The sequence below is a fragment of the Saccopteryx bilineata genome, chromosome 2, assembly GCF_036850765.1.
Source record: "Saccopteryx bilineata isolate mSacBil1 chromosome 2, mSacBil1_pri_phased_curated, whole genome shotgun sequence".
Lineage (NCBI taxonomy): Eukaryota > Metazoa > Chordata > Mammalia > Chiroptera > Emballonuridae > Saccopteryx > Saccopteryx bilineata.
The window spans coordinates 24,066,118-24,091,028 of NC_089491.1; the positions used below are offsets into that span (position 1 = coordinate 24,066,118).

A 24,911-nucleotide genomic window follows, 5' to 3' on the forward strand; every position below is an offset into this window, starting at 1 on the left:
GGCTGCCCGGCCTTGGGACTAAGCACTTTGTAGCCATCAGGCAGTTTGCCCTATTAACTGCTGCTCCTTTTCTATTCCCTGCCTGCAATATTAGTGTCCATCTTTATGACAAAAATTATTTTTGTGAACATCAATTTACAAGAGAGAGAAGGATAGACAGTAACAGACAAATAGGAAGGGAGAGAGATGAGAAGCATCAGTTCATAGTTGTAGCACCTTGGTTGTTCATTGATTACTTCTCATATATGCCTTGACTGGGGGATTACAGCAGAGTGAGTGACGCCTTGCTCAAGTCAGCCACCTTTGTCTCAAACCAGTGACCTTGGGCTTCAAGCTAGCGATCTTTGGGCTCAAGCCAATGACCATGGAGTCACATTTATGATCCCATGCTCAAGCCAGCAACCCTGGGCTCATGCCAGCAACCTCCGGGTTTCAAACCACAGTCCTTAGCGTCCCAGGCCAACGATCTACTCACTGAGCCACTGCCTGGTCAGGCCATCAATTTACCTTACCGGGGGAAACTTCCCAGGTCAGATTAAATGTGGTGGCATTTTTCTCAGATAAGCAGCCGGAACTTAATGAGAAATTGACAAAGCAGAGAGAAAAATATCTTTAAGAGACATATATTCCGTTGGGAATTCAAATCAAATTCATTATTGTGTTTATCAGAAGAGCAACTTCTAGTGAATTTGACTATCCAAGTTAGATCAAAAGGACTGACCAATTAGAGATACAATTTTGGCCTCTCCTTGAAATTTTTTTTTTTTTTTTTTTTTTTTTTTACAGAGCCAGAGAGAGGGATAGACAGGGACAGACAGACAGGAACAGAGAGATGAGAAGCATCAATCATCAGTTTTTCATTGCGCATTGCGACACCTTAGTTGTTCATTGATTGCTTTCTCATATGTGCCTTGACCGCGGGCCTTCAGCAGACCGAGTAACCCCTTGCTTGAGCCAGAGACCTTAGGTCTGAGCTGGTGAGCTTTTTGCTCAAACCAGATGAGCCCGCGCTCAAGCTGGCAACCTCGGACTCTAGAACCTGGGTCCTTCCGCATCCCAGTCTGACGCTCTATCCACTGCGCCACCGCCTAGTCAGGCGTCTCCTTGAATTTTAACCCAAAGCAACAGTGAGGAAAAAAACAAAAACAAAAAAACTAAAGACCTCTATGCTTAAGCAACATGCTGTATGCCATCAGGATGTTTGGTCTGTGAGTATAATTCCTTTCCAGTTTGTAGGAGAGAAATCTGTAGAACAGTTACCTTCTCTGCATAGTCCCCTCTTTCAGGAAGTATATGCTTTGGAAGTGTAAAGCCAGTATCCACGGCCACCATCACAGCCGCCTGGCCAGTGCAAGTTCGCATTAGATTCAGACAGACAATAATGAAACAATGGAGCCAAGAACTGGTGGGCCATTACCTTTAATCCTAGCTTGCACTCGGCAGGCAAGTAGAAACACACACCAGGCTCCAAAACTTACCCATTCAGTGCTCACAAAGCTACTGACTTATCCAAGTTTCCTAGAATCAAAGGTTTCTAGCTCACTAGCCTTATTCACCTCTGTTCTTCATCTCCTTCTCTCTGCACAAACTCTGCACAAACTGGCTTCTCCCTCAGCACTCCACCATCTTGGCTGCTTCTCTCTTCTCCTCCATGTGGCCTTTCTCTGCTCTCCTTTCTCTGCTCTCTCCTCTAATGCTAATCTCAGGAACCAAGAGAGCAAGCTCCCAGTCTGTCCTACTTTATAGTGTAGAAATCAAAACCTTTAATCCAATATACAAACAAGGAAGTCTCTGATACAAAGTCACTTATCTGAGGCATAATGGGATTCCTCATGAGAGTGCACCACCCCACATCAAAAAGGGTGGGAAAGGCTTAGTCCCAAAACCAAACTCCAGGCTACAAGGATCCTGCCTGCCCACAGCCCACCCTCAACACACATTAATATAATCACGTCCATCCCAACCAAGAAGGGCAACCAGTACCATCACCTGGGTGATGGGCTTCCACATGGGCAGCACCATCTTTAACAAAGTGAGCATAATATATTTCATCTGCCCAACAGGAAGCAACTCAGAAACAAGTAATACCCCAGTGCCGACTAAACTGCAACTATTTTCATGTTCACACCTAAGCAAGTCATTCACCTCCTCAAGGTCACTGAAAACATTATTGCTAGGGAAAATGAGTGATCCTTAAAGTGCCTGACCTCCCTTCTCCTGGACTTGATCCAGGTATTGAAGTATTTCAGTGAATAAACCAACGGGTTATGTGGCTCGTGGCCTGATTACAATGTGGCCCCTGAACGCTATTCCCCCTGCTTCCAGAGGCCTGGCTCCATCCACTTTGTGACTCATGCACAGCAGGCCTTGTTAGTCATAGTTGGAATTTGTTTTTCTTTCTTCATGGATCATCCTGACCAACCAGTCAGTATTTTTTGATGACCTAAAAATAAAAACAACCCTTTGCCCTCCATTTCGGTCTTTTTGCCCTGCAGGTTTACAAGATCAAAAGGATGCATTCAGATTATCGCTGTGACTTGTCACCAAGGTATGCCTGGGCAAAACCAAGCCCTTCCCTGAGGTGACTATATCTGGTGTTTATAGTAAATACACTGTTCTCTCCCCAGGTCACCCAGCGCGCTGGCTTGGAGGGAGCTGGATAGACAGGCTCTGAGAGAGTGTCACAAAAGAAGGCAAACAAGAAGCTCTATTAAATAGGCACAAGAGTTCACACCTGAGAACAATGTCTGTGAAACCTTTTTGAAGGTGGCAAAGTGATATAGACCTGTGAGATATTTTGAATACATCATTAATATATTAATAATGATGTTTTGAGAGACTCTACCCCAGAGGTCAGGAACCTATGTCTCGCAAGCCAGATGTGGCTCTTTTGATGGCTGCATCTGGCTCGCAGACAAATCTTTAATAAAAAAAAAAAATAACGTTAAAAATATAAAACATTCTCATGTATTACAATTGATTCATTTCCTACCGCTCATGTTCATGGTTGCCAATCACAGCTGTCCTCCAAGACAACACCAAATTAATTTTTATTGGATAATGCATAAAATACACGAGTCGTATGGCTCTCACGGAATTACATTTTTTCTTTCTTTCTTTTTTTTTTTTTGTACTTTTTCTTAAGTTGGAAATGGGGAGGCAGTCAGACAGACTCCCGCATGCACCTGACGGGGATCCACTTGGCATGCCCACCAGTGGGCGATGCTCCGCCCATCTGGGCCCTTGCTCTGTTGCAACCAGAGCCATTCTAGTGCCTGAGGCAGAAGCCACAGAGCCATCCTCAGTGCCCGGGCCAACCTTGCTTCAATGGAGCCTTGGCTGCGGGAGGGGAAGAGAGAGACAGAGAGGAAGGAGAGGGGGAGGGGTGGAGAAGCAGATGAGCACTTCTCCTGTGTGCCCTGACCGGAAATCGAACCCGGGACTCCTGCACGCCAGGCTGACGCTCTACCACTGAGCCAACCGGCCAGGGCCCGGAATTACATTTTAAAATATGTGGTGTTCATGGCTCTCTCAGCCAAAAAAGATTCCTGACCCCTGTTCTACTCCCAGTGCTGGATAATCTCATAACTTCATCATGATTTGATCTTAGCATAGAAATAACTTTGAAGGTATTCTGAACTAAATGGCCATTTCTTGCAGACAGTTCCAGTTAGCTGGGCATACCTCATGGAACTGTTAAGGTGTGGCCCAGTGGGTCCCTGTTCAGGACCTTGTAGGAATGCCTGTCTGTGCATCATAGAAAATGGAATAATAGACTGAGAAAAATTTCCATATTGTTTCTGATCCTCACAGCCATAAATATTGGCCTCTTGCAATCTGGCTGCTAAAATATTCTATAAAATTTGATATACAAGTTATTTTAATTTATACAGCTGATAGGGTAAGACGATTTCAAAGCTCATGTACTCTGAACCCAAAATACTGCCTCTTCAAAGATATGCAAAATATTGGTGAGCCTCCCTTTTAAGAAAACTTAAAAATACAATTCAACACAGAGGATTTGGCTATTCATTTGATAAAATTCTTCTAATAAATAAGAAAAGCTTTTAAAATATTTTAGAAACTATATTTATTAAACAAAGCAAGACTACATGCCATTTTCTACATTTTTTTAATTGAATGCCAAAATAATAGAGATGTTATAGGTGTAACTTTTAATAAATCCAGTTATCAGAATACAAGGATATTTTCTTTTAGAAAAGTAAGCTCTGCTCCTTCACATCAAACTACCATTTCTGATGTTGTAAAACAACAGGAATTTTACCGCTCACTCTGAAGTTCATCTAAAACTATAGATTTTCCTGAAAAATAAATGACATATCCATAGGAAGAAAGCAAAATAACTCTTGATCATGTTGGGGCACACTGCTTGCCTTTCTCTTGTTCTTTGGCTCTAACTGTTCAGGGTGTTAGTCAATTGGTGTATTCACAGAAGGGGAGAACAGGGGCATCCCCGTCTTTTCTAGTACTTGTCCTTAGTAGTGTGTTAGTGAAGTTAGCTCACTGGCTTGTACACTGCTCACAAAAATTAGGGGGTTAGGGAATGTGCAGAAACTCCAGTACTTTTAGCCTTTTGTACAGTGCATTTTCACCAATGAAATAAAAGTTGGTTTTGCATCTCATTTGCATAATCGAACAACTTTCTTTGACTTGTCATTTGCTTTTCTGATGTTCTTGTTTAATTTAAAAAAATCAAATGCTGCTTTTTTTATTGCTTCATATTCATGTTGAAATAGCCCCTAGTTTTTGTGAACAGTATCAGCAAAGAGCCACAGTTCACACTCTGTTTCATTTCTTCTGTGCCAAATAGCTCCCGAGTCTGCACTCATCCCATTCACTCCACCCGAAAGGATGGCAGGGCTGTGGGGTCCTCCCTGTTCTGCATAATGGACTCTCTGGCTTGCCATCGACACCACATTTAATGCCTGAAACTGTCTCCCTTTCCTGTGATTGGCGTCAGCACAGTCAAAATCTCTCAATTTCCACTTGGACTTGGAGAGTACCACCAAGAACAAAAGTTGGCTAGGAGAGCAGCACGTTCTCTCTGGCAAGAGGAACTTCAGAAGCACTTTGCTTTCTCCCTCGCAGAAAGTCATTATTAGTTTGTTTTATTTCTATTGTAGAATCGGAGGCAATGGATCTATTTTGCCTTTTGATTTTTGGGCATCACATCTTAAAAGATTGAATTGGAGTCTCCATAAAACCAAAACTAACTCAAGCCATCTGACTCTTTTATTCCTCTCAACTCCAACGAATATAATCATGCACTTCCCAGTTCTAAACTAATAGAGCCTTTTGAAAACACTGAATTTTTTTTAAAAATGTAAGTATCTGTTCTTTATTGCTGTTTCATGGAGTAAGACAAACTACAATAGTAAAGTCATACTGTCAGGAAGCCCTCCACCCCCAGATTTCTTATGGCATATCTTTACCCTACTTGAAAGATTAAGAAATCTACAACAGCTTCCATAGAAAAGCCACAGAACGCATTGTCAAATAAAATTTAAATTTTAAATGACACTTGAAATTTAATGTGAGAGCTAAAGAAGAACAGGACGACAGGTTATGTTATTGCAACAAGAAAATCCGAGAACTTTTGCTCTGATGTCATGTTGGAGATCATCTCCAGCCACCCCTGTCATTGCAGACATGGAAAAAATCAATGTCTGAGCGGCAAATGGGCCCCCCCTAAAATCACACTAGTTGGAGAGGAGCATTTACAACTTAGGTCTTCTAACTCTTCCGCCTAATTCTCATTCTAGCATACCTCAAGTCGTAAGCTTGTAAAATACCATTAATTTATTTGCTTTATTTTGAAGAGATGGAGGGTAGACATTTAGATAAGATGAACCAAAGTTATTGACACTTTATGAGAAAAGTGATTTTTTTTCAAGAATTAGACAAGTAAGAAAACCCTGTAGCAGAAACAAGAGTGAAAACAAATTAATAAATGAATCGTAAGCTTTTGAGGGTTTGTTGCTAGGTGAAAGCAGCCATCATTAGATGGGGTAGCCTTAGGGTCTCCCGGCTCACCACACCCACCCACATTTTTGCACACTGTCACAGTTTATTTTCCACGCCGTTCTCTCTCCCCATCCCTTCTTTTTCTCTGATGTGTAATGCCCTAGTTCTTCTCTTTCTTTCCCTCTCATTTCTCTCTTTTCCTCATTTGGAATACTACTTGGACTTTAAAATACTAGGGTTAATATACTGTAACATGATAATTATAGACACTGCAGCCAAGATACCAAAAAGTTGTACAGAGACTATGCCTGAAAACATGAAAAATGAAAATAGCTGAGAATCACTTAGAAGAATGATCAAGGTTTGAGTGGCTTAGCTATGTTGAGAGCCATCTTCACCCCACTCAAAGGACTGGATGAACATGCACTCTGTCTCCTTACGGCATGAAAGAGGGTCCCCAAGAGGACCACCTAGAGAGTCGATAGATATCCCCTGATGAGTAGTGAAGGGTTAATCAGTGGGTTTAAGACACTGAAGCCATGCACCATAGAAAAAAAGAACTGACCTTGGACTGCTCCTGAGAAATAACCTTATTCCTTGCAATATTCTACCTGATAAGCATGTCTCATATACCTGAGACCAGGCTGCACTTTCTACTTTATTTTTGTCCATAGTATTTGACATTATCCTCATAAAAATATATTCATATATATATGTATATGTATACACACACACACATATTTTTTTTTCATCTTTCCCCACCAGAATGTAAGCTTTTTGAGGGCAGGGAACATCCATTACCTGTTTTGTTTGCTCCTCTATCAACAATGCCTAAAATAGTGCCTGATGCCCAGAAGATGCTCAATACATATTTATAGAATAAATAAATAAATGCTTCTATGTCAAGTGCTTAGAAAAGGTCCCAGCTTACAGTAATCACTTAATACATTTTATTTATTATAACCAGTATAGAAAATGAAGAAAAAATGTTGACAGATATGGGTTCTAATTTTGGGTTACTTTCATCAAAGTGAATTCCAGCATTGAGCTAATTCTTAAATGATGAATTTTGTGAAAATTATTTTACTTGTGTGGGAAGGAATTACTAGCACATCTCTTTTACACAAAGGCATAAAAAATATTTGATTTTCTACTATTCTCCATTATATAACAAAAGAAGTAAACCCATGGTGTTCCATTTCTATGGCAGTGACTTCTAGGATGAAAATATTGGAAGCCTTTGAAAAATGGAGGTGCAGTGGGACCAATGACAGAGATCAGGGTAATTCTACAAACATGGTCTCTCCTGAAATTCACCAGTGAGTCTTCCCCAGACAAGTCTCCAAACAAGTGGCACTCACAGCATTTCCGTTTTCAATCCAGTTGATGGTGGGGACAGGGATTCCTGTTGCTGTACAACGCAGGGTCACAAAGGATCCGAAGGTGACATTGTGGGATTCAGGAGCCCGCAGGATTCTGGCAAAAACTGTTAGGAAAACAGAAATGTTTAGTGACTCTCCTACATGGAAAGGTCAAGCTGGACTGGTCTTTAAAATATGCAAATAAGATCATGTTTTCCTGTATAAAATCCTCCTGTGTTCCCTCTGTCATAAAGCTCATACCAAAAGCAATGCCCTGGCTTCTAAGCCATTTATGCTATGACCATACATTTCTCAGCAGTCCAGGATACACCAAGCTTGCTCCTAATTTAGGAGCTTGCCTCTGCTGGCCTCCAGCTGGAGCGTGCACCCCCCAGGTCTTCGTGTGGCAGGGTCCTTGCACCAGCCAAGGCACTGTTTGAGTGTTATTTTCCCGCAAAGGTCTTCCTTGACCTCCTTACACTCAAAATAAAGTGTAACCTTCTCCCCATTCACTTTTCCATCATCCTGTTTTTTTTGTCTTGACTAACCTCACCACTTTCTGAGGTTATTTTTGTCTGTTGTCTGTCTCCCTTCAGTAGACGGTGAGTTCTCAACAATCCAAAACCTTGCCTGTTTCATTCAGTACCTACAAGACTACCTGACCAACTAATTGATGTTCAGTTGAGTTAATGAATAATTAATTAGTGTTTTATATCTTCAACTGTATCATCCTGGGGGGACAGACAAAATCTGTCAATCTTTGGAGAGTGTATGAAATGAGCAAACTGGGCCAAAAGGAAAAGAAAAATTTTTGGCAAAGTGTGGACAGGAAAATGAGTAATTTATACCCCTTTCTGAGGCTGAATCCTTGCCCACTAGATAAGAGGAAGGTCTTTTGATGTGAGAGGAAATTTTACCTGTAGCTAAAGTGTGGAGATGAGGCAGAGAATGTGCAATAAATTGAGGGATATTTCGAATCACGAGATCGCTAAACTTGAAAGAGCTTCAGAGATAACTAGATTCCTGCTCTTACTAAATGGCTGTATAAACTTTAAGTCCCAGTTAATTTAAGGTGCTTTCCCAAGGTAATAAAAATGGGTAGGTGGGACACATACTTCTCCTGCTACTGAAATAGCATAAGTCCTAGAAAACCTGAAACCTGAAGAAAGGTAACGTGTCTGAGGACATGCATTGAGCAGAGGTTACCAGTCTTAAGTGCTTCAGGCATATCCACAACAGATTTAGATCAAAACTCTATGGGAATGACTCTTAAGTTGAACCCAAATGTGGGGCTCAGGGAACATTTTCTCTAGCAGGACACGTTTACAGCCTGAAAAATTTCATAGCATGAAGAGTGGAGGTGCTTTTGTGGTCAGAGGGTCAACTCCAAGAGCCAGTGACCTGTGTAGTCCCAAGAGCACCGTGCTTAGAGGTCCCATGCTTGGTTCAGTTGTCTGCTGTCCATGTCTTGAAACTAGTAGTGATTTTTGAACTAGCCCCCTAACCCCTAATTGTCCTTTGTGCCTAATTCACAAACTATGGAGGCTGTCTTGGTGGGTGGAGGGAGCACTTCCACTGAAATACCAGAACAACAAAGCTCAGAGGTGAAATGGTAAGGAAAAAGTTGCAAATAAGCTGAATGGATCCAAAGGAAGTATATCAATCAACGTTAGGTGACAGAGGCTCTCCCCATTGGAAATTCTAAATTTCTCAAGAAGACAGCCAGCCAGGAGGCAGTATACATTTCTTCCAGAGTGAAAAACCCAATGCCCCATCTGAGCACCCGATAGATTTCTTCCGATTTAGCTCAAGTTCACAGGTTGTGAACCCTTGACATCTAAGACAGATGTCAAGCATCCAGACAGACAGTCTGGCATCCTAGCAAGGGTGAACCTAGGTAATCTTGTTTTTCTAATGTTCTCTGGCAACAATAATGGAGAACTAGATGGCACAACATACTTGAGTCCACATTCATCATTTGGCTGAAATAACTCTTGTAGGTGTTGGGGCTCTCCCCTTGTGTGTCCTAAGTTTTTTGAGTGTGAGACTATGGCAATAATCATTTTGTGAGTCCCATTTTCTCTGAGAATCTGAGGAAAACAGGATCTTTGAGCAACTGGGAAGGGATTAGTTCAATCCCATAGGTGCTATGAAAGTGTAGACAGCAGCTGCTGAAGATAACACTAACTGTACCCTTGAACCTGAATGAGAGCCTTCTGGCTGAAGATGAGAAGGATCAGAAATTAGGGAAGAATAAAATTTAGATTTATAAAGGCAAGAGTTCATTTGGGGACTTTAACTTCTTTCTGGAAATACAGCAGTAAATGGAGGGTTTATTTTGTTGGAATTAATAGCTCCTTTCCCTCGTCCCCTTCTGGCTGGTATTACATTATTAGGACTATCATTTAGGTTTTATTGCGACACCTCTGGTGATCCATATTGCACAGCACAGCTAAGCATAATGTGAGATGGTAAATAAAATAGGGTCAGTTATCATTCTGGAGTTCAATGTGGCCTTAGAGTTCATTTAATTAATATACTGTTCTGTCTCATGTCTGAACCTTCTGGGAGGCCCAGCAGGGCACAGGAGGGAACATAAAGGAGCACTATTGGCATTGCGTGTGGCTTCATGAATGTGAGACTGTGCTGACAGACTGCTGCTCTCCTCCCCCAAGGGGGCAGACGTACCCTTGGCAGAACATGAGTTTCATCGTTAAGAGAGTTAAGAGAAAAAAGCCATCAGGAATTAAAGGGAAGCTGGTCACTCCCGCACTCCCACATTCTTTCCAAAAGATAAAACAGAAATTTGCCTCATTTTTTTTAAAACTGAGAGATAGCTTCCACCCTCCCTGCCAGTTTCCCTTCCTCAAAGAAGGTTGCAAATGTCCATTGGGTGTCAACTCAGATGTCTCCTTTTCATAATGCTTTCTGGACCCCTTGGTTTTACCCTTGTTTTTGTTTTGTATGTGGCTTCACAAATGTGAGACTGCTGGCATTTATCATCCTAACTATTGATTTGTTTGTTTGCTTTGTGGCTGTCTCTTCCCCTGGAATGGAAGCATCACAAGGGCGGAGCTGGCTTTGTTCATTTATACAGGCTGATTGATACGCAGACAGATGATGATAGATTAGATAGATAGCTAGCTAGATAGATGATCTAGAACAGGGGTCCCCAAACTACGGCCCGCGGGCCATATGCGGCCCCCTGAGGCCACTTATCCGGCCCCCGCTGCACTTCTGGAAGGGTACTGCTTTCATTGGTGGTCAGTGAGAAGAGCATAGTTCCCATTGAAATATTGGTCAGTTTGTTGATTTAAATTTACTTGTTCTTTATTTTAAATATTGTATTTGTTCCCATTTTGGTTTTTACTTTAAAATAAGATATGTGCAGTGTGCATAGGGATTTGTTCATAGTTTTTTTATAGTCCGGCCCTCCAACGATCTGAGGGACAGTGAACTGGCCCCCTGTGTAAAAAGTTTGGGGACCCCTGATCTAGAATCTTCCATATATAGGCACTCATAAATATCTGTTAAATGAATGAATGAATGACTCCTGTTATTGGTGAGATTGGGGAAAAGGACTTGTGCACGAGTCCCTCAGCCCTCTCCGGGCCTGCATTCTCCCAGCTGCACTGCAGACAAAGAACGGTATGGGGTCGACCTGCAGTAGGTAAGTTCCCCAGGTCAGGGCTTCTGCATCCTACAACTCAGAGTGAAAGGTGGAAGAGTGGGTAGGGGCTGAAGAGGATGAGGAAATAGAAGTTGTATTAGACTAATTTTTGGATGAAGGAATAGAAAGCTTTGTTTTTCAATCCAGTTTTATCAGCGATAATGCTGATATTTTTATACCCATCTGTATTTTTTGCTGGTTCTAAGCATAAAAAGTGAAGGGGTGGTAAAAGGAATTCCACCACATTTATCAAACATTAAGAACAATAAAGCCAGTTGCAATTAAAAATAAATACCAGACTAACCTCCATGGATAATAATACAGCTGCAATAATAAACATATTCATAGTTCAATAACAAACTCTGGTCATTTTAGTGGTGGCCACAGCTAAGACAATATAAAAGTGTTTTTTGCTATATAAATAAGCTCTTTAATGCAAAGGGAATAATGTTACTTAGTAATTTGGAAAATGTCTTTTGATATGGATTTTTAAAGGAAAAAAATTATCCAATGTTCTTTCAATAGTGTTGCCATCATTCTCCAATTCACTGTGAGCTCTTTCCCACTTGTTTTCATATTGTTCATCTGCAACATGGAAAACAGACATGGGCAATCTGTTTATCTTTGGCTTTCCTTTCATGGTATCTAGTCATGAGCTTGGGCATTCAATTTCTCTTGGGTAAATTTACAATGCTAACTGCAGGTTGAGAATCTTATATTCAAAACTGGGCTTAAGCAGCCAGTGACTCCAAAGTCTTTTATAATGTAACTAGAACGCATTCTTCTCACTTTCTCTCTGTCTCCATTTTTCAAAGCACTTTCAAATACAAAAGTTTTATTATTGATTATCACTGCAAGGGTTAATCTGAAATTGAAATAAGGAGATACAGCCGTTATTCACTCTGAGATTGCACTGGTGGAGTAATGGGAAACCTCCTAGGGATCTCAATTAAGTCCTGAAATGAATGAGCAGTTTGGCTTGAGATGAATTGCCTCTCTTTTCTTGGTAAGGGAATAAGACCACAGGAATACCTATGTCCCTCACAAAACCCGTTTCAGCAATTATTTCAGAGGACACAATGAGCTTGCGTGGATTTCATTTTCTCTTGTGTTTTTTCTTTCTTTCTTTATTTTCTAGTTTCCCTTCAAGAGGTTTTAAAGTTACCTGATTTAAATTTAAAAAATGGCTGAAAGGAGAAAATTGAAAACAAACAAACAAAACTAAACTAAAAACATAATGACACAGGAGCAGGTGAAATGATTTTATCTAAATTTAGTTGTAAACAGCCTGATGTTTAGAAATAGGGACACATCCCAAGTACCTTATGTGAGTTACTATGATAAGGAGGGGCTGTTTCGAACACCAGCCTACAGTTTATTCCTAGAGCCAAAATGCATTATATGAGAGTTTGTGAATTTCACCCAAGAAATATAAAGTTTAGGTTAGAACAGCACAAAATTTGAGTCTTAATCAGGATGGAATGTGCTTTCTTGGAAGGAAGAGTTTCTCTGTGAGAGGATTTTAATCTTCCCTAACAAACCCGATTTTCAACCATTTTCCTCCAGATATTTTCCTATATATATTCATGTACAATGAAAAATTATTTGATTTGGTTTGGTTTGAAGGATTTATATGCTGCTTATCCTCTTAAAGTAATAAAAATTAAAAAAAAGTCTAAGCTGGCACCTTGGTACGTCCACGTTTCTTCAAAAATTGTAACACCCCCACCATCCCCAAAAGGTTTTTGGTCCAAGGGTTGGTTACTTTCCATTCCAATCTGTGTGAGATTTATAGTTATGCTAATTTATGTCATTTCACTTTGTCTGCATTTTCAGAGTTTGGAATCCCGAGTTTAGACATTTTTATTGACTCAATCTTTTCTTAATACAATAGTCAATAAGTATATTATATAATAAAGCAGCCGATCTAGTAACACTCTGTTAAATGCTGACTTAATACTCCCCATACATCATTTGTAGTCTTACAAAATGAGGCACTTAGAGTTGTTTATAAGGTCAGAAGAAATAAAACGGTTGCATAGAAGCATACATTTAAAAAGAAGCAGTGCAGAAAGAAAAAATACCTTTATTATCTTGCTCAGGTTCACTTTCTTCTATTAATAGAAACAAGACAAAACAAACAAAATAGACACACAAACAAAAAACAACATGTCATGAAAAGGAAAATCTTTGACCACAGAAATACTAGTTGTGCAACAAGATTAATTAGCATCGGCTTGTTTCTTATTGAAATAAGAAACAAATGCAGTCAAGGGAAACTGCTGACCTTTTCAAAGCAAACTATCAAATGATGTAAAACTTCAAATTGCTACTTTTAGTCAGGCAGTACAACACAGAAAATAAGCTGCAGCATACCCAACAACATAGCTCATTCATGCGTTTTTATCTTAATATTGACAATGACCCTTTCTTTCAAGGTAACAAGACTGCCTACTCTGTTCTTGCAAATCATGTTTCTTCTTGTTAGCTTGGCTTCTCCTCTTACGAGGCCCTGCTGTGGAGTCGGTGATGTTGAATCTGGGATCTCAGCTATCATTTCTATGGCAATGGTCTCATGTTGTGGTAAACAGAGGATTAGGGGGTTTCTGCAGAACAGAGCCTTTCACCAACAGAAATTCTCTCTGTTGCAACTCTGAGGCTGCGCAGAGAGCAGAGAGGATCAACTCTTTATTGTCTAGGAAAATACGGGTGAAACAAGCTACAAAGAAAATGTAAAAATGTCTAAAATGGGTATACAGAATTGAGAACTTACAAATTAAAAAAAAATCCTAGAAAAGAGCAACAAATTGTTACGAAGTGTTTAGCATAAATTTATCAAATAGAGATCCCACATAGGACTCTATTTCTCTTTCTGGGAAGGTTTGTTTTTATTTTTTTCATGTCAACTTAGACCTTTCCTCAAATTAGTGATAAGTTAAGTGCAACATGTTTATAACTATAAAATAGCAATGCTGGTGTTAACTACTTTTCATGCTAAGAACCCCTTGCATAGTTCTTCACAGATTATGGATGTTCTCACACACTGACACTGTCCCTCTGATTGTACATAATCGATATTGTTCAGCCCATTCTCCAGACGAGGAATCTGAGACCCACAGGTTTGCTGCAGGTACAGAGCCAACCATTTTCAGCATTGTACCTGGCATCTTAGTAAGAAGGCCTCATTTTCACACTTAACTCCTAATCCTCTTAAATATAAGTGAACTTAGAATTTCCCATTTAGACTTTGTCTAAACTTTTCCTACCTCCACCAATCAAGTCAGTGGCACATCCTTACTTTATTTTTTTAAGTATCAAGGTCAAAAACGACCTAAAACTCCTGTGAACAAGAAAGGGGCTATGTGATAAACCTGACATGCTCAGAGGGTCCACATGGCAGCCCTGACAAGCTCAATGGCTGAGTGTAACCACACAGGAGGGTCTGATCTGAAATTTCTAACTGGGCAGGCCTTGAGGGGAGTCCCATCCCAGGCCTACAGCTTCCTTAGCAAAGGCCAGTTTGTACCTAACGTGAGCCCTGTCCACAGTTCTTGTGCATCTAGGATAACACACCTTTGAAATGTCAGAGTAATCTTCTTTTCTAAACCCCTCCAAGATACAACTACAGGCACTGAGCACAAGACCAGCAAAGCACGAGACCACAGAAGCCCTCCTTGTCATCCTGTCCCCTGCATATAATCTCCAAGAGCCATCAGTGTCAGTTATTAACTATCCTCTACCCACCGCTGTGCTTTCTCCCGCCTCCTCAATCTACCGCCAAAGGACTTCATGCACCTTCCTTAGGTTTTCTTCTTTGATTCTAATGTATAAAATAAGCTTTAAAACTGCCATTCTCCAGAGCTTTTTCTCAATCCTTTGAGATCCTGCTTCTGGGCATGTCCTCAAAATTTTGACTTAAAAACACTCTTACAAAACTTTCCAAAAGGTTTGAATATTCTTTTGTTGACATGTCTAAATTATGGTTAAAAAGGGATGTAGTTGTCTGTCAAATGTAGCTCTGAACGAAGCAATAGTTTTTTGTTTTCTTCCACCATCCCTAATGGTGAAAGCACAGGTATTGCATCCATATGAGTTTTTCCCATAGTGAAAACGATCACGTGTAGACTCTTGAAAACTGCAGAGATCCCCCGTAATGTCCCTTAATCAAGAGAAGTAGATGAAGGTCCATAGTTGAACCAGATTAGGCCTGAAAATTTTTATTTGAATGCCTTTGGGCTAGACATGTCTTTCTCGTTCCTCAGTAAAATTGTGCTTGTTTCTATGCCTGGAAAAAAAACGATCCTATTTTTTTCTACCAGCAAAGTATTTATGAGTGGCTGAGATGGGCATGGAAGTGCCTGATTCTCTAGCTGCTGTATCTCCAAAGTTTTATTCTGCTAAAGTTCAAGGGCCCTGGCAAGGTTTGAACATTTTACTTAGTATTTTCTGCTCTTACACTACTCTTTCTAGGGTTCAGTGCCGAGACTCCTTTCATTTTTGCTCCAGCGATCTTTTACTGAGCTGTGTTCAAAGTGTACTCTGAGGACAGTGCCATTTTCCTGCCCTGTTTTCACTTTGTTGTTATTGTCATGACAATTGTTCATGTTACTTGATTTGCTTAGAATTGGAAGCAGTGTGAAATTTTGGAAGAATGCCCTCAATTCCTCTACAACAGATATGGAGAGCCAGCTCAGGAGATGGAAGAATGTCAAAGAGTTGCCATTTTCCTAGAAGGAGGCTTAGAAATCTTTATCAGAAGTTCCATTTTCATATATAGACTCTCAAAATTTCTTTGCATGCATAAATGCAAATCTACATCTTTATACATATATATTTATATATGCTTATGTATTAATAAACACACATATGTACACGCATTCACACACAGTCAAGGTTACTTGAAATTAGAGAAAATTATACAAGCATAATCTGCAAAATCTATTCAAACTTGAGTGTACTTATTCAGTGTTTGCATCTGTCATTTCAAAGTCAAACTGTAGTCCTTGTTTTTCCTTGTATCCTACTTGCCTCGACTACTATGATCCTTTTTGACTTCTGAACTTATTGTTTTTACCACTTATCCATTTTAAAATTTCCTGCTTTACAGTCTTTATTCCAATTTGATTTCTAAATTCTCATTTAATTGCTTTACATGTAATGAATCTGTGGTCTTATCTTCCAGACTGAGTTGTAACCTCCTTCGGGGAGGAAGGAGGGAGCAGTGTAGTATACTTTACTTTTTTCCCCCTAGAGTCCCACATAATTTCTTGCAGAGAAAAGACAATAATTAGACAAAAATAGAGTTGAATTAGAGATGCATTTTGCTTTTCTGCTTTCTTGGGATTATTCAGTAGGACACTTAGAATAAAGAATCAGAGACTTCTTTTATTGAAATAATCTAAGATTAATCAACATCCAATTTAAGTAACACACCCATCATTTTCTTGAATAATTTATGGGGAACTCAGTATTAATAAATCCATTTTAAACAATTCTGTAAAAAAAAAAATGTTACAAATCAAATGAAAACCAATCTTCTTATATTTAATTATCATTTATATGACCTAGTTCACTGGACCAAAAAAAAAAATCCATAAAATGTTTTCATTTGTCCAAGCATGCTAACCTCTGTTCACCATCCTAATGCTCACTTTTGAACCTCTTATCAACTAAACTGACCAGGAACTGAAATTGGCATACACAGAGAGTCTCATCTCACAAATTCAAAGAATGCAAGACTCTTTCTAAATACTCTACTTCTATGGATATAACTTTGCATAACTTTTTATTTGCAGTCATATAATAATACAGTTAGGTTATTGCAAGTCATGAGAATGCAATACTCATTTTTATACTTGCTCTTGTTAAGGCCTACCTCCCCAATTTTGAATGTGAACCAGTACTTGTTTATGTGTTTATGTCTCTGTGTGTGGGTGAATAAGATTTGATTCTAAGAAAGATAAAAATAAGTTTGTCCTACTCAATTCGCAGCCGTAGTTGATTGCAGAAGGAATTTAGTGGGGAAGGAAATGTCTTGTAATTCAGGAGGAGGGAAAGGCATCCAGGTTTCCTGGTACAAGTTTGAGAAGTACAGTTAGTAAAATTATGCTGGCCACGTAGACCATGCGGAGGAGAGGAAACAAAACCGGAAGAGAAAACAGGCTGAACTGTGAGTTTGCATTCTTTTGACTGCAAGGGTGTGGAGTGCCAAGAAGATCATGGCAGTTTAGCTACCTAGAGTACAAGTCTCACAGAGACGGTGACAGCACATTCTTCACTCCTTGTGGGATGGCATTGCTTATAATTTTCTTCATAGTCGATATCTTAGAGAAATCTCTGACTATCTCCTACTCATAAGAACAACATTCTGGGGCTTTTTCTAAAGACGTGCTCAGAAGTTGGGAAATCAAAATTGGATGAATAGGATCGATTCCTTACAGTTAGTTGTACAAAGTACCTTTAAAACAATCCAGGCATGTGGATCTGGATTTGAATCCTCATTCTAATGCTTTCTAGCTGTTTAATCTAGGTTACTGTACTGTTCAATTCCTGTGATTCATTTTCTTCATGTAGAAAATGTAGATGACAACTCCCAATTCATAGAATTATGAAGAAAATGAAATAAAATAATTTGTATAAAGTAATTCATACAGCAACTAACACACTAGAAAGTATTGAGGGCAGGTCCCTTTCTCTCTCTCTCTCTCTCTCTCTCTCTCTCTCAAGCTATTTCTATCTATAGCGTCTTCTGGGCTCATGAAAGCTGTTCTCCCATCTGATTTTGAAGGAAAGAGTTTTTAAATTTTTATTTTATTTTTGAATTTCAATCTGCCTTAGCCAGTCATATTCCAGATGTTGGTCACTTTGCATGTCCTTTTTGTAGGTGTTAGAAGCCTATGCTGCCTGACCAGGCAGTGGTGCAGTGGATAGAGCGTTGAACCTGGCCCTGAGGTCGCTAGCTTGAGCTCAGGCTAATTGGATTTGAGCAAGGCTCACCAGTTTGAGCCCAAGGTCACTGGCTTAAGCAACGGGTCACTCGGTCTGCTGTAGTCCCCCCCCCCCCCCAAGGCACATATGAGAAATCAATCAATGAACAACTAAGGAACCGCAACGAAGAATTGATGTTTCTCTTCTTTCTCCCTTCTTGTTTGTCTGTCTCTATCTGTCCCTCTCTCTGTTTCTGTCCTTGCCACAAAAAAAAAAGTCTATGCTTACATCCATTCCTAAATTATCCAAGAAGAAAGGAGTCACTCTGTACAAAGAGAAATCCATTCTTCAGTCCCTGTTATTAAAATGGATGCTAATTGATACTGGATTCTTTGAATCTGTTCATAAAAGACTACATTTATCTCATCTTGAATCCTATTTTAGAAATCATTAAGTCAGAAATGCCTGTGAGAAGACAGATAAGCATCACAAAGAACAAAAAGGGTCATTTTGATTGTTTTTATTTTTTTTACTAGAGAAAACGGCCCAGGAAAATGGTTGTAAAGTGATCACATTGAGGTTCTGTGATGCATGGTTTCTGAACTGATTCTTGTTTTGCTTTCCAGCCATTAAAAAAAAATCTGATATACATCATGATAAACCTAAGCCAATACCTGCTTCTTTTTCCTGACTTCCTGGTAGCTAAAGCAAATAAACCCGACCCCGGTGTGCTGCTGCCACTGTTTACATGTCCGTCCCCTTTGAAGCAGAGCCGTGCTGGAGGTTTATCCGCTGTGGCTCCATCTCTGAAGGAATCAGAAAGCAAGTCCCTTGGAAAACATACACAGCCCCTTCACAGACAGCGACTCTCTTCTCAAAGGAAGGCTTGCCTGTCTGCGACATCACGGTCCTCTAAAGTGGCTTGGGTTGGAAACATTTCTGTGGCCTTTGAGATAGTAACATTTTCCTAGCTTGTAAATATGGATGATGAATAATGATTACAAGCACGCAGTGTTTACCAACTAATTCAGAGACAAGCCACATGAAGTGACTTGTTTTTATTTCAGTCTCAGATGCAGATAGACCAACTATTAAAAATATTTTTGTTAAAATAATTCTGGAACTATATTAGTGGTTTAAGCATAAGCCAATAAAAAACTTGGACTTGGTTCTGTTTCACTTTTTTCATTCTTAGGAAAACAATCATTTTTTTCCTCCTGGTTTTAATGGGAGGAGATGTTAATTTGCTTAATTACCAGGACAGAAAGCTTTCTTATTTTAACCTTTTAAAAGGTTTTTATTTAGAAATAATTTTAGATTTTTAAAAGAGTAACAGAGCTAGTATAGAAAGTTTCCAGTTTCTTCATTCAACTTCTTCTAATATTAACATCTTACATAATCATGGTACATTTATCAAAATGATAGTTTATTTTCAAATAACACTTTTTAATTACTCATATGAAAAGGAAGATTCCTGAGCTATGGCATCAAAGGTGTTAGTTTATTAAAAACCAGAATTAATTTTTTTATTCACATATTTATTTATTTTTATTACTATTTTTTTTAACTACCTAGACATTTTAGCTGGGGAGAAAAAAAAACAGGAGTCATAACCTTAATTTTTTTTTTAAGTGAGAAGAGGGGAGATGCTGAGACAGACTCCCACATGCACCCCGGCTGATATCCACCTGGCAACCCCCACCTGGGGCCAATACTGGAATTAACTGAGCTATTTTTAGCTCCTGAAGCAGATACGCTGGGACCAGTTGAGCTATCCTCAGCACAGGGACCAATGATCAAACAATTAAGCCACTGGCTGTGGGAGGAGAAGAAAGAGAGAAGGGGGTGGGAGGAGAGAAGTGTATGGTGGCTTCTCTTGTGTGCCCTGACTGGGAATCAAACCCAGGACATTCATACATGGGGCCAATACTCTATCCATTGCTCAACCGGCCAGGGCCAATTTCTTTTTGAAAGAGACAGGAAGGGAGAGAGAGAGGATGAGAAGCGCCTATGGATAGTTGCTTTCACTTTAGTTATAATTGATTGATTTTTGTATGTGCCTTGACCCTCTTGAGCCAGGGTCCCCTTGCTCAAACCAGTGACCATCAGCTTTTCGTGCCAGTGACTCTTGAGCTCAAGCTGGCAAACTTTGGGATTGTGTGAATGATTCCTCTGTTCAAGCCATCGAGCCCATGCCAACGAACCCTCGCTCAGAGTCAGCGATCTCGGGGCATCAAACCGGTGAACTCAGCATTCTGGTCAACGTTTTATCTACTCTGCCACCACCAGTCAGACATAACCTTAATCTTAAGTGACACCATAGTATCTTGGTTGTCTAAAATGGCTTGAACTGGGAACATTTCTGTGATGGGATCTGGGTGCCCAAACAGGGGAATCAGTCTCCAAACTGTATGTTCTCAAGTTAATGAGATAGTAAATATATATCAATTTAAAAATTATATCCAAGAAAGGATACCATAGAGTATAACTCAGTGTTACCTGTGAGTCAAATTGCAGCTCACTCTGGTGTAGATCTTGTGACAAACTCTCTAGTCCTGCCTTTTACTCTGTTTATGAGTCAGTGTCTGCCTGTGCTTGCATGATAAGTCTTCGTTTTCCCTCCTCATTGTGATATGATCTGTACCATGAGCTGACTGCCATTCATCGATCACAGTCCTGTTGGACCTCACCTCTCTGAAGCTCCCCCTGACCTCTCACTATCTCCCTCATCCTGTATATGTATCCCATACAAACTTCTATCAGTGCAAAGATATTGAACTTGAATTACTGTAATTACTTGCTTCCATGTCTGTCTTCCTCACTAAATAAACCATGTCTTATTTGTCTCTGTATTCTCAGGAGTCACCCCATTACATGGAATATGGTAGGCACTCAACAAATGAATAAATTTGAAGCTATCCTAACATTTGTCTTACTAATTATGAGTAAACTAATTTCCTCCTTAAATTTTGAAATTCCAACTGGAATAAAGACATACCAAGTAGAAACCTTTAAGTGGATGTTTCTCAAAATGTGGTTTATAGTCTACCTGCATAAGGATCATTTAGGAAATTGTTGAAAGGACTTCACACAGTCCTGTCAGATCTGACGCTCTGGAGAGTGCGTCCTGGAGCTATGCCATTTAATAAGATCTGCACTGAGTTTGAGAACTACTACCTTGAAGGAAAAGTTCCATTACCGATAATCCATCAACTTTGTTATCTCCATCTCTTTCCATAAAAGTTTTTTTTGTTTGTTTGTATTTTTCTGAAGTTGGAAACGGGAAGGCAGTCAGACAGACTCCCGCATGCACCCGACCGTGATCCACCCGGCATGCCCACCAGGGAGCGATGCTCTGCCCATCTGGGGTGTTGCTTCGCCTCAACCAGAGCCATTCTAGTGCCCGAGGCCGAGGCCATAGAGCCATCCTCAGTGCCTGGGCCAACTTTGCTCCAGTGGAGCCTTGGCTGCGGGAGGGGAAGAGAGAGACAGAGAGGAAGGAGAGGGAGAGGGGTAGAGAAGCAGATGGGCGCTTCTCCTGTGTGCCCTGGCTGGGAATCAAACCCGGGACTTCTGCACGCCAGGCCAACGCTCTACCGCTGAGCCAACCAGCCAGGGCCTCCGTAGAAGTTTTGAAATGAGTATAATCAACAATGTGACAGTAAATTAAATAAAATACCACATTAGTACCAGGGAAAAGGAGGCTTCTGATTGGTTTCGTGTAACATACTATGACTAAGCTTCAAATTGGATTCTGAGATGCATGCCAGCTAGGGCACAAAATGAGAGAAAAGAAAATAAACAGTTGTCATTACAGGAAGTAAAACAAAATGCCAATTTCTCCGAAGAGACCATTTTTCCCCCAAGCACTAAATTTTTATAGCAATTTCTCACTTAAGATTCACTTCAGAGCAGTGAGTGATGGAATGATCAATATTTTCAATGAGATTTTTGCCAAAGTACTGTTGATGTAGTGAGTAAAATATGAGGTAAGTTTAGGATATGCAGTAGGTTGCCTTCACATGCATGTTGTTATACTGTTTTTGTTTTGGACAAGTTGACTCGAACACAGCGCCTTCCCAGTTTCCCACTAAAGGCACATCTTCACACAGCTTCTTAGCTGAGCTGCCTTGCAGCACTTGTCACAGTGAGGCCAAAGCAAAGTTATAATCTCTGACAAGTACCAAGAATGCAGGTACAAAGCATTGCTGATTGAGGATAGATTTATGTTCTTTGGAAACAAGAGGAGCAGTTGGTAATGTTGACATTCTATTTGTGAAATTTGAGAAGCCTAACTAGTAACAGTATCTGGGTAGAAGTCATCCAACTCTAAAACAATGTAAACGACAGACAACAATACCAACAACAGCCATCAAAGAGCTACCAGCTAGGCACTGGACATATGCTATCTTAGTCCATTTTTAGAACTCGATGCTTACCCCTATTTCACAAATGAGAAAATAGACTTGCAGAGGTCAAGTAAATTATCCAAACTCTCCTAACTAGTAGGTGGCAGAAACAAGATTAACACCCAGGTTTATCTGATGCTAAAGCATGTGAAGGCTCCAGAGTACTGGTCTACACAGTGTAAATATGGAGAAAGGACAATGGAATGGGCAAAGAAAGATGTCTTAAGCTTGGGATCAAGACATCCAAGCTCCTTGCTAATTTGAGCAAAGCAGTATTTCTGGTTGTAAATTTTCTTATCCGCAAACAGCTTGAATTATATGACTTCTATGGCCCACTCCAGATTTAAATATGGCTATTCTTCTGACAGGACCAAAGTTAATGAATTAAAAACTTTGTTTTTGCCACTGAACTTTATAACGCTTCTTTCCTCAACAATAAAGACAGACAGAATAAAGAGCTGTATTTATATTCACAAATGTTTAAATCATTCCTTTTGTTGCACAGAAGTTAGATTAGCCCTAGAACTAATGCTGGTAGGTATTGGGTGATTAATCTGTACCAAGGATTCGTGTAAGAGCTTGAAGTATATTAGCTAATTTTATCCTTCTGCAGTTCATGAGGTAGGAAGTATTATAAACTTCATTTTACATGTGGAGAAACTGAGGCACAGAGATGAGTAGCCTACCTGAAGTTACACAGGTGGTAAGTGGTGGAGCCAGGATTTGAACTTTGGCAGTTTACTCTAGACTCTGAAGCTCAAGCAGTTTTCTCAAAAGTCTAGAGCTCATGTTAGTAGTCAGTACATTAAGTAGCCTCCAAATATTGTCTTGTATATTCATGAAAACTGGTATTAATTCATGGAAATAAAAACTAATTAAAATCTGAAAGTTATTTCTGAAGAAAATAACTGGAAGCAATATTCAAATTCCACATTGCCAGAGAGTTGTAATAGCTTTCTGTGATATCTCTGCATGATTCAAAATAGCGGCATTTGAAATTAAGCCCGGGGAAGGCGTGGCCTCTGTCTTGCACAGTGCCTGGAAAATCACTCCATGAGTCTTTGTTGGATGAATCAATGCCTTAAAGACAAAGAACCCTTCCTCTTTGGTGGATGTATGTATGTTTGCACTTATACATCTCATTTTAATAACTAAAAAGTGAAAATAAAAAACTTATCCTAATTAGAGTATGCATATTTCAGGGCACAGTAACTTCTCATTTCAGATAATATAATGCAAACATTATATTAAATAATTCAATTATCTTAAACAATTTAAGACAAATTTTTGAAGCACATTTTTCTTCAAACCTACCATTAAAGAGGAACTAACTTTTCCTTAACCCTTTGAGTAGTATGAATGTTCACGTACGTCCTCATGCCTCCTGACCATCCAGAGTACGATTGATTTGTTTTAAAAATGTATAAGGCAACATTAAAAAATAGCAAATTTGTGTTCTTCTTGTTTCCATAAATTGATTATCAAACCAACATGATTTTAAGTTAATAAATCTGGAACTGGAACTAATTTCATTTTTTGAGAAAAAAAAAAAAAAAAAAAAACCAACCCACTCCCGGGGCTCAGTGAGCATGAAAAAAACTCACTACTCAAAGGGTTAATTTGAACTATTATCTGTTCAGTGTTATTATAATTAAATAACTTTTTTTTTTTTTTTTTACTTAAAGGCCTTTACTGACAACCCTTCAACAAAGGGACCACTTTGCCATTAGTTCCCAAAAGCACTAGAGAGCTTTGTAGATAAAAATACAGCATAACATCCCCTAAAATCAGAATCCATGGGTCAAACTCTCCTTCCAGAACATGCACCCTATGAATCATGCAGATTTAATTGTCCCCTTAAGAACCCCTAGGGATAACAAAGGTTTATGCCTTTTTTGTTGTTTGGCTTTTAAATACACAATGTACTCATGACAGCAAATCAAACCCGTTAGTGGCATCAGGAAGTAGACCCGATGCCGGGAACAGGACCACTGCAAATTGTATTAACGTGGCAATCACTGAGAGCACAGCACGCATCGGGGTGTTCAGTACCTCTCTCTGTGGCATTTGTCATATTAAGAGCTGCAGCATAAACAAAAGAAAAAGCAAATCAACTGTGTAAACATTACATGATTGCTTCCTCTTTTCTAGATGAATAAGAAAATTTGATCACTAGCAAAGAAGGCAGCCAGCCAGAAGTCTAATATTTTTAAAATCAGTCCTGATCTCTTATAGTTATTTTGGTGTTTTTGGAATTCTACTTATTTTGTTATGTACTGCACATGTCCGCAAAAAATCTTCAAACAAAAAAATTCCATCAATAGAGCTGGTCAGCTCTAAGAGTATGTGGTAAAGACTGTTAGACTGACAGCTGAGCAATAAATAGACTGAAAGCCCTCAAGGGCCCTGACAAATGATGGACATAAGGCTTTGGGGCCACTTAAATTTACCAAATGGTTGGCTTCCCGTCCTCACTCTCCATAATGCCTCTCCCAACTGTTAATGCAAGAACCCCTTCCTTGCAAATGAGACGTTGTTTAAACCTTAGGGACGCCTACA

General features: G+C 39.7%; 1 protein-coding gene across 8 annotated transcripts in view; it reads right to left on the minus strand.

Moving 5' to 3' along the window:
- MUSK (muscle associated receptor tyrosine kinase) overlaps nt 1-24,911 on the minus strand; it is an 86,302-nt gene that overhangs the window by 35,008 nt on the left and 26,383 nt on the right. For 4 of the 8 annotated variants that reach the window (XM_066256542.1, XM_066256540.1, XM_066256538.1 and 1 more), the window contains exons 6-7: nt 13,101-13,130; nt 7,347-7,471 (exon numbers count right to left, since the gene is read on the minus strand). In XM_066256542.1, the coding sequence (XP_066112639.1) occupies nt 7,347-7,471; nt 13,101-13,130 (155 nt within the window). Of the gene's footprint in view, nt 1-7,346; nt 7,472-13,100; nt 13,131-24,404; nt 24,435-24,911 lie in introns of all 8 variants that reach the window. The other 4 variants (XM_066256541.1, XM_066256539.1, XM_066256535.1 and 1 more) reach the window with 2 other exon arrangements.